General features: G+C 46.8%; 1 protein-coding gene across 4 annotated transcripts in view; it reads left to right on the top strand.

The window, feature by feature from the left end:
* Positions 1-10,231, top strand: part of LOC310684739 (uncharacterized protein) — a 268,708-nt gene that overhangs the window by 258,160 nt on the left and 317 nt on the right. The window contains exons 1-6 of one of the 4 annotated variants that reach the window (XM_083456246.1): positions 705-1,004; positions 1,736-1,918; positions 2,782-2,971; positions 4,381-4,527; positions 6,408-6,539; positions 7,193-7,699. In XM_083456246.1, coding sequence (XP_083312372.1) covers positions 1,895-1,918; positions 2,782-2,971; positions 4,381-4,527; positions 6,408-6,539; positions 7,193-7,281 — 582 coding nt within the window. In that variant the 5' untranslated portion in view covers positions 705-1,004; positions 1,736-1,894 and the 3' untranslated portion in view covers positions 7,282-7,699. Of the gene's footprint in view, positions 1-704; positions 1,005-1,735; positions 1,919-2,781; positions 2,972-4,380; positions 4,528-6,407; positions 6,540-7,192; positions 7,700-10,231 lie in introns of those variants that run through there. The other 3 variants (XM_083456247.1, XR_014514809.1, XM_083456248.1) reach the window with 3 other exon arrangements.

Raw genomic sequence — 10,231 nt, 5'->3', positions numbered from 1 at the left:
AGTGCTACTCAGGGGTATTGATTTTTCAGTCTTGCCTGTTGCCTCATATGTAGGCAGGGATTGGGTTGGCATCTCCAGGCTGCTCTCCCAACCATGCCTGCCTCATACCACCAGTCCCATCCATGTTTGCACCTGGTTTTGCTGGATGTAGTGACATCTCATGGTCAGGACAGCCCCCAACTACCTCCCAACAGGAGGAATGTAAGAACCTGCCCATTCCAGTTATCTCAGTTTCCTCGTATTTCCAAGTTTAGTGGTTGGAGTGTTCGACTAATATCTGAAAGTTCATAATCCTCACTCAGCTATGAAGCTCACTGAGTGACATTGAGCCAGTCCCTGCCTCTAAGTCTAACCTACCTCACAGGATTGTTGCAGAGATTAAACGAGGAGGTGGAGAGCCATGTATGCCACCTTGAGCTCCTTGGAGAAAACGTTGGGGATGTAAATACAATAAATAAACAAATGAAAATGTCAGTTCTCCATACTTCTGCAGCAATTGGCACACCCACCCACCCCCGTTTTGTCATTGTCGTCGTCATTTTTAAAAACCCTTATGTCAATCACCATTTTAGTGTGAATTTCTCCTGAGGAACAAAAGAGGATTTCTCCTAATGAAAAGCAGCTGCTCTGGTCTCTTTCCTCAAGACTCTTTCCCTGGACGGAGGGAAGATTCCATGGCAGTTGGAAGCCAAGACTCTTGGAAGCTGGGCGGCCATTTTGTTGTTAGGGTCATGACAAGAGAGGAGTGCAAACAAAGAGGAGGGTAGAGAGCATGGCTGGAATGGGAGATAGTTGAAGCTTTCTTTTTTCAGGCTCAATTGTGGTGAAACCAAAAGCAAGAGTGTGTTGAGGGGGTGTCTTTGTGTTTCCGCTCCCCCACTTACTGCAGCCCTGAGCCACAGGACATTTCCAGGATAACAAGAACCCTAGCAATATTAATGACAGCTTATACAGCATCTCTGCCCCACCTGGAAAGCAACATAATGGGTTATCAGAGAGACCTTGTAAGTGCATTTGCCTGAACATATTCCCAGCCTCTTTGCGATCAAGAAACCTGCCTTGCCAGGGAGTGGAATGGGCATTTCTGGCATAAACAAAGGCATTGGATTGTGGGCTGTGGGCTGAAGATGCGAGATTGAAATTCTTGGGTAAAATTGCTTTCTATTTTAGAGCAGAGTTAAGAGCTTGGAAGCCGGATGTAGCCATCACCCTTTATGTTGTGTTTTATGTCTAATACACACACTGCTTAAAAATATAAAATAAAACAGAGATCCCATTGTTAAAGGGGGAAGAAAGGTTCTTTACTCCCGGCTTATTCTTACTTACAGTGATGGCTTGGGATTCTAAACTTGCATGATGGCTGCTAGTTTCTCATGGCTGCTTCATGCAGGAGAGAGGAAGGGCCAGAGTTTGGTGGGAAACCACAAAGTGCATTTCCTCCCTACTTGTTACTCTCAACCCCTTCCTCTGCTGACTAGAGGCATGTAAGGTTGCTTATAACCAGGGCTTTTTTCAGCTGGAACTTGCCAGAACTCAGTTCCAGAACCTCTCAGGTGGGCACCATCGTCCTTATAACAAGGGAGGCATTTATGGTGACGAGTTCCAGCACCTCTTTTTCTAGAAAAACAGCACTAGTTATAACCCTGGTCGCAGAGTGGGGAGTGTGTTTTGAGGATGTGTTAGCCTAGTAAGTTTGATGCGCATGTGACCTGCCTACATTGAAAATATTTTTCAGCCTTTACTTTATGTGTGTGCAGTAGTGAGAAGGGGGAGAAATCCCTAAGGGGAAACAATTGATCATCTAAGATCTCTGGAAGAGCAGGGGGAGAACCCTTCTAGATCCCTTTTGAAAGAAGCATGAAGAGAAAACCATGGAACAGGGAGTGGATTTGACATGGAAGCTGACACAACAGAAGAGGTAAGATTGCCAAGGCAGTGAGTTCCTGTTTACAGGTCACCTCAGTAAAGAAATGGCTGGAAGGGGCCTTGAATCTCACAGCACTTCTTGTGACAGCCCTTCAGATATAGATATAGATATATATATACAGTGGTGCCCCGCAAGACGAATGCCTCGCAAGACGGCAAACCCGCTAGACGAAAGGGTTTTCCGTTTTGGAGGTGCTTCGCAAAACAAATTTGCTATGGGCTTGCATCGCAAGACAAAAATGTCTTGCGATTCCTGGGTTTTTTCCCCCTCCCCCCCTTTTCCCCAAGCCCCTAAGCCACTTAACAGCTGTTCGCTAAGCCGCTTAACAGCTGATCGCTAAGCCGCTTAACAGCTGATCTAAGCCGCTTAACAGCTGATCTAAGCCGCTAATAGCCTTTTAGCAGCTAATCCGCTAATCCCTTAAGCCTTTAATAGCCGCTAATAGCCTTTTAGCAGCTAATCCCTTAAGCCTTTAATAGCCGCTAATAGCCGCTAAACCGCTAATAGCGCTAATAGCGCTAATCCGCTAATGGGCTTGCTTCGCAAGACGAAAAAAACCGCAAGACGAAGAGACTCGCAGAACGGATTCTTTTCGTCTTGCGAGGCACCACTGTATATATATATATATATATATAATTTCTCAGAGTATCGTTTTTAAAGATGGCTATCATATCACTTCTCAGCATGTCCAAGTCCTTCAAATGTTCCTCACTGAAGGCTTGTTTTCCAGACCCTTCATCATCCTGGTCACCCACCTCTGCACATGTCCCTCTCCATCACATATGTTGAGTGCTTTGAAGAACCAGTGCCAGTTGCTATTCTGGTGTTGAGCTTTCCTCTCCCTCCCTCTGCAGTTCTTCAAGCTCCGGCCTGATTTCTACAAAAAACTACACTATGGTGCTGGCTGTGTCAACTTCCTGGTGCTTATAATCATCACCATATCTCCCTACTGGCTGGAGTATTCTGCAGAGGCAAACAATTTTACTATGGGGGTTTGGACTTATTGCTTTCAGAAAAAATGTGGCCTCGTTTCTGCAAGGTCAGGTAAGAGACACGACTTGTGTTCACATCGCTTAGTGTCCTTGGCCAAATGAGTTACAATTGGGGATGTTGCAGTTATACAATCTGCTTAAATTATGCAATGTGGCAATCCAGTGGATTTCATGGCTAAGACAGGATTTGAATCCTGGTCTCCCAGATCCTAGTCCTACACCCTAACCACTACACCACACTGGCACCGGCACCAGCCAGTGCCAGGCTTACTTCTAGAGGAGGGATCGCTGCTGACATTTTATAATATTTGCTATAGCCCAGGTGTCAGTCAAGGAAAATGAGAGGCACCAAAGAAAGGGATATGAGTAAATTTCCAGAATTTGGCCTAACAACTGGTCTGTCTTCCTAGCCAATCAGGCTGTAGGATGTAGTTTTTCAGAAGGATTTGGCTTTTCAGAACTTTAAAGGAAGTGTGTTATCTCACAACTGAGGAATTATCAAACTGCCATTGTGGACTTGAGGTACCCACCTAGATGAGGTAACACAGGTGCTCATCATAAGATCAGATCAGCTTCCAGTTAGTGAAAACTGAGCTACTTTCTTAGGGGGAAGCTTTTTACCCATAAAAAGGTAAAGGGACCCCTGACCATTAGGTCCAGTCGTAACCGACTCTGGGGTTGCAGCGCTCATCTCGCTTTATTGGCTGAGGGAACTGGCATACAACTTCCGGGTCATGTGGCCAGCATGACTAAGCCACTTCTGGTGAACCAGAGCAGTGCACGGAAACACCATTTACTTCCCGCCGGAGCGGTATCTATCTACTTGCACTTTGATGTGCTTTTGAACTGCTAGGTTGGCAGGAGCTGGGATCGAACAATGGGAGCTCACCCCATCGCGGGGATTCGAACCTCCGACCTTCTGATCGGCAAGCCCTAGGCTCTGTGGTTTAACCCACAGCACCACCCACAGCACCTATTTACCCATAGGTCTGAGCAAAAAGAACCATCTTTCTAGACAAAAGCCTGAACCGAATGAAAAACAAACAAATTCCTTGACTAGCCTGGCCAATGGCTGGTGTTCTTGTGGAACTGTAAATGCCCAGGTCAGGGCTATGGGGCTTTGTGGAGTTATCCCAGGAATGGCAAACCTTTGGCTTCCCAGATGATGCTGAACAACAACTTCCACCATCATGACGGGGAGTTGGGATACCACCAGCGGCTGGAGGACCACAAATTCCCCCATCCTGACATAGTTGTTTCCACACTCCCCGTTTTTAGCTTCACAAGGACCCTGTCAAGGGGACAATGAGAGAGAGCACTGGCCCAAGGTCACTCAATGAGTATTCATGGCTGGGTGGAGACTGCAGCCCAGGTCATAGTCTGAAACTCTTTTCTCTCAGTAGAATGACTCATTATAGTAAGACAACTTTATATGTACTTGTTATTTTCTCTTTCCTTTAGTATATCTATTTGTTGTACGGGCCCTTTTGATAATAGCCATTGGCTGTGGTTTAACGGCCTTGATCACATCGTGGACTTCTTTTTCTCACTGTTTGAAAGAGAATACTGACAAAGCCATGATGTCGTTTGTGACTAACTTCATTGCAGGTATTATGTATATGCCATACACCTACGAAGGGTGGTAGAGTAACAGGATGCCTTTATATTACAGCTGTAGATTTTATTCATTATTGTTGCATTTGCATCCCACCTTTCCTCCAAAGAGCTCAGACCCTCCAAGTGTCCCTATTCTCCAGGGACAGTCTTAGATTTACAGAAACCGTCTCGGTTTCTGATCTGATCCCAGAATGTCCCACATTTCCTTAGGACATCCTTATTTTCATTGCAGAAATGTTGGAGGGTATGGAGTTATGCAACCCCCCAAGCCAAGTAGACAAGTAACTCTACAACCGTTAGAAGACATCTGAAGGCAGCGCTGTATAGGGAAGATTTTTTTAATATTTAACCTTTTATTATGTTTTTATATATATTGGAAGCTATCCAGAGTGACTGGGGCAACCCATTCAGATGAGTAGGGTATAAATAATAACATTATTGTTATTATGGAATAGGTTGTCCCTATTTTCATTGGAGAAATGTTGGAGGGTAGGGGAGCTCCTAGTTCTCAACTTTTGCATTTAATTATCACGGCAACCCTGTGAGGTAGTTTGGGCTGAGAGACAGTGACCTGATCCAAGGTCACCCAGTGACCTTCATGGCTGAGGTAGGATTTGAACCCTTGCCTCTCAGGTCCTAGTCGAACACTCTAATGACTACACCATATTGCGGGGGGCGGGAGGGGTGTGTGCGCGCACACACGTACAGTGAGTAAGTGTTTGAGCTTTAAAGACATTTTATTTAGGCTTGGCATTAAACAAAAACAAACCAAAAAATGCCCTGGAGAATCAGTGACGGTGCGGGGGGAGAGGAAAGGAAACCTTACAGTTGATAGAGGATGGTTGAGACCCAGTAAACAACAGGGTAGTAGATGAATAATAAAAAGGTAAAGGTACCCCTGCCCGTATGGGCCAGTCTTGACAGACTCTAGGGTTGTGTGCCCATCTCACTCAAGAGGCCGGGGGCCAGCGCTGTCTGGAGACACTTCCGGGTCACGTGGCCAGTGTGACATCGCTGCTCTGGCGAGCCAGAGCCACACACGGAAACACTGTTTACCTTCCCGCTAGTAAGCGGTCCCTATTTATCTACTTGCACCCAGGGGTGCTTTCGAACTGCTAGGTTGGCAGGCGCTGGGACCGAACAACGGGAGCGCACCCCACCGCGGGGATTCGAACCACCGACCTTTCGATAGGCAAGCCCTAGGGGCTGAGGCTTTTACCCACAGCGCCACCCGCGTCCCAGCATAATGAATAATAGCCTCCCATTAAAAACTTCCCTGAACAGGGCTGCCTTCAGATGTCTTCTAAATGTTAGGTAGTTGTTTATCTCTTTGACATCTGGTGGGAGGGCGTTCCACAGGGTGGGCGCCACTACCGAGAAGGCCCTCTGCCTGCTTCCTTGTAGCTTTGCTTCTTGCAATGAGGGGACCACCAGAAGTCTGCTTCTGTGCTCATTGCAAAAGAGCAGATCCCTCCAGTCAGAGCCAATTTTTGTTTTCAGGAATGGTGACCGAAGAACTATCCCAATAATACTATCTTTTATTGGGGAGGAGGGGAGGTTTCTGGGAACAGAAAGGGGAGAGGTCAGGTGCCATTTCCCATATCCTCCCTCCTGAAACTTCCCCTTTATAATGCATGGAGGGGAATTTAAAGGCTTGTAATGCTCCCAGCATCCCCCAACCTGATGCCCCTCAGATGTGTTGGACTACGGATCCTATCTTTATCTCCCTGACTACTGGCCATGCTGTCTGGGGCTGATGGGAGTTGTAGTCCAATGACAGCTGGAGAGCCCTGGGTTGGGGAAGGCGGGGATAAGCTGTTAGGGGATCATGGAGGACACCACAACCCTAATACTCTCTTCTTTGCCTGCAGCAATCTGCATGCTGACTGCTCTAGTGATTATATACACAAAGCTCAGAACTTCAGTAGATGATGCTGTGCTCCTGTCGCCATGCCAGGATTTCTTCCTTGGTTGCTTTGTCTTTGTTCTGTTCTTCTCCTTAGGTAAATATACCCTGGCAGGCCAGAGGGTGTGGAGTGAGATGGTGAACTCAGTAGTCTGGCCCAACAATCTAAAGCAGGCCGATGTCTAACTTAAGCTAGAATCCAGAGCTGTGTAGTCAAGCAATGCCAGGTGGACAGGAATGTCAGGCCCAAATTCTGCAAGCTCCACATGCTAATGTGCACACAAAGTTAAATTGCCCTTAAGCGAGGAGGGAGGGCAGAATATTTTCAAAGCATTTGTTGTGCTTAAAAAAAGACCCACGCCAAAGGATCCCAAATAAATAAGCATTATCAGTGCAAGGGACAGGCTTTGGGATTTCTGCCTTTGGCATACACAGATAGTGTTTAGTCCACATCTGCACTGTACATTTAAAGCACTTGGAAGAAGCAGTTGTGACTTCTCCCAAAGAACCCTGGGAATTGTCATTTGTTCAGGTTCCCGGGAGGAGGCCCCCTGTTCCCCTCACAAAGCTGCAATTCCCAGAATTCCCTGGGATGAAGGATTGGTTGTTAACCCACTCTGGGGAATTGTAGACAGGGATGATGGGGAGTGGTAGCTCAGCAACATCTGGAGGGCAAAGGTTTTGCCACACCTGCTTTAAAGGAAATAGGCAGGTGGTTAAAGGCCTCTACTTTTTCTGTTTCTTTTCTAGCTACAGTCAACCTATGGTGGTACATGCACTTGGTCTCAGCCCAGAAAAAGGCAGCCACCCAAATAACCCCAGCAGAAGAAGCACCATGACAACTGCAGAGCATATAAAGTTCCCTTGGTCCGTCACACCAGCAGATAGCAGGGTCTTGTAATGAGATATTTGCTGGGCCGTGCCCACCATAACAGGCATTCTGCTCTCTGAAACAAGCTCAACGGTCCTGGAGCCTGTTTGGACAATGCACAGTACTGATGTTTTGGAGATGGAAGGGGCTCTGGGAGATGCCTGGGAGTCACTTCTGAAAAGCCGTCTTCTGGAACTGCCCTGCTTGAACTTCCCCAGGGGTGCAGCCTCTTCAGCGATATTTAACAACTAACCATTTCTGCCGAACACAGAACACATCCCTTTCCGTGTCTAGGACAATTGCCCATGTCTCTCCACATTTTGGGGTATATTACTTGCAAAATTCACAATAAATAAATCAGATTTTTAAATATTTTTTTATAAAAACCCTCTCTTGTCAAATGAATGGTGAGGGACTGGGGACCATCTGCTTGACCTGAAGAAGATCTTGGACACTCTGAAGAGCTGGTGGTGGTTTGGACAAGACTTTTTTTTTTTTTTTTAAAGGAATCCTTGCCTCCAATAGTATCTTTAATGTGGGGTTCATTGGTCATCTCACAGGCACTGATCAAGCACAGGCATTCTACTCTCTAGGGCAAACGTTGGGTCCTAGAGTCCAAATGGACAATAGACATTCATAATCTAAGCAGTCATGTCACCTCACCAGGACCCATTTGAGATGTGGAAGGGCGTTTGTGCAATACCAATATGGTCCTACAGGAATGCTTGCATTATCCCATAATAATAATAATAAAAATTTTTATTTATATCCCGCCCTCCCCAGCCGAAGCCGGGCTCAGGGCGGCTAACAACCCAGCTGCAACTAGGTTATTTTCACATTCCCACTACTGAAAAGCAAAAGATCTTTCTTTTGCTCTGAAACAAAAGATCTTTCTTCTGTTTCCAAGATAATTCTTATGTCTCCATCTTAGTTCCACATAACACCTATAGCTATAGATAGAGATGGATGCATTTTTCTCAGTCATTCATGGGGCTGCCCCCAGGCATTTTGCTGCCTGAGGCAAAGGGCAAGATGAGACGGGCCTCCTAATCAATGTACAAAAGTTGACTGACAGTTGACTCTTACATCAACACCGGCAACAGGGCAGTGTCCTCCATTGTACCCAAGGGTGCCAGGCAATTTTTAGTCAACATGACTGCTGAGGGATTTCTTTTCTGGAAACCATTATCATGGAGATTAATGCTAAATTAGTGCTAAACATCTGCTAGATTCCACTAGATCTGGCTTTTATGTTGTGTGAAAGATCACTTAAAATGCAAAAATTAACAGATGATAATGAAATATTGGGAAAAGGAAAAGAAGTGTCATCTGAGTGTAGCTGTAATGGTTCTAGGGGTTGCTCGTGCGTAAATCGGCGCCACACCTGAGTGGGTTGCCTGAGTGAACCCTTTCTGTCTGGACAGCCACTCGCCCGTGGGTGTCTCAATCGCTGGCAGAATCCGTCAGTGGGCGTTTCTTGAACTTCTTCCAGCAAAGAAGTTCTTTGACGCCTAGTTGCCGCCTACTCTCCCTGCATGGAAGCCTTCTGTGCAGGGAGGGAGTGGTCATCGGAGGACCCGTGCTCTCCCCGCTGGTCCCCGGCGAGGAGTCTTGGAGCCACCTCTCCGATTCCCCCATCTGCCCCCCTTCTCCACTGGTGCTACGCTGATTTCCTTCCCCAGAAGATGTGCTGCTTCTTTCCCTCCCGGGACGCTCTCCAGAATCCCTCTGGAGCCCTCCCTCTCCTTCTGGCTCCAATGGCAGTTCCCTGACAGTAGCCTTTGGGTTGCACCTGATGCAATGCTAGTTTGGTCATCTTATTTTTTGCTGTCCATTTCATATACCGTATTTTTCACTCTATAGGACGCACCCGACCATAGGACGCACCTTGTTTTAGAGGCGGAGAACAAGAAAAAAAATCTCCCCCACTCTGTGCAGCGACCCTTCAGTGAAGCGGCAGGAGAAACGGAGCCCCTTCCATTTCTCCTCCCGCTTAGCTGAAGGGGCACCTACCCTTCAGCAAAAGGAACCCGAAGCCTCTGGAGCACAGCGGGAGGCTTCAGGCAGCTATCTTTGAAGCCTGGAGAGCGAGAGGGGTTGGTGCACTTCAGCAGAAGGCAGAAGGCATCCCGAAGCCTCCAGAGCAAGACTTTCCTGGCTTCAGCGAAAGGAACCCGAAGCCTGCGGAGAGCAGCGGGAACTTGCACTGCGCTCCGAAGACTTCAGGCGGCTATCCCTGAAGCCTGGAGAGTGAGAGGGGTCGCTCTCCAGGCTTCAGCGAAAGCAATGTGAAGCCTCCGGAGTGTGGAGGGAGCGCTCCCTCTGTGCTTTGGAGGCTTCGCGTTGCTATCGCTGAAGCCAAGGAGCCTGCATTCGCTCCATAGGATGCACACACATTTCCCCTTAATTTTTGGAGGGGGAAAAGTGTGTCCTATAGAGTGAAAAATACGGTAGTTTAAAACCAATAGTTTTAAAGCACACTCCACTTTTGTTGGAACTGTGCATACAAAATTCTGGCTGCAATGGTAGTATACATAAACAATATAACCAACTTTTTAAGGACCATACCTTTCTTTCAACAAGGGGTTCAGCTCTTTGGCTATGTCTGCAAGCCCTGCTTTTCAAGCAGCAATTCAGAGTGGTTTTCAAAAAATCCCAGTTGTTTCGCTGTAGCAGTGAATTTACGTGCCACATATCTGATGTAGTAGAATGTCAGTTGAAGGCAAGTGATTTGGAATTGGTAAAAGGGTGAAATTAGGCCAACTGCTAGGCTTAATTTTGCTCACAGGGTAAGGTTTCTAAGGCATACACCAGGGATATCTGGCAGCCATATTAATCATATAGTGGGTTGGTTCTAAGCACAATGAGTTTAAATAACCATCATAGTCCAAACTCAGGCAAACCTAATTTTTTTAATT

This window comes from Podarcis tiliguerta (genome assembly GCF_965153285.1).
Source record: "Podarcis tiliguerta genome assembly, chromosome: 8".
Lineage (NCBI taxonomy): Eukaryota > Metazoa > Chordata > Lepidosauria > Squamata > Lacertidae > Podarcis > Podarcis tiliguerta.
The sequence above is the reverse complement of the archived record's forward strand: the minus strand, read 5'-3'. Positions and strand labels throughout refer to the sequence as shown.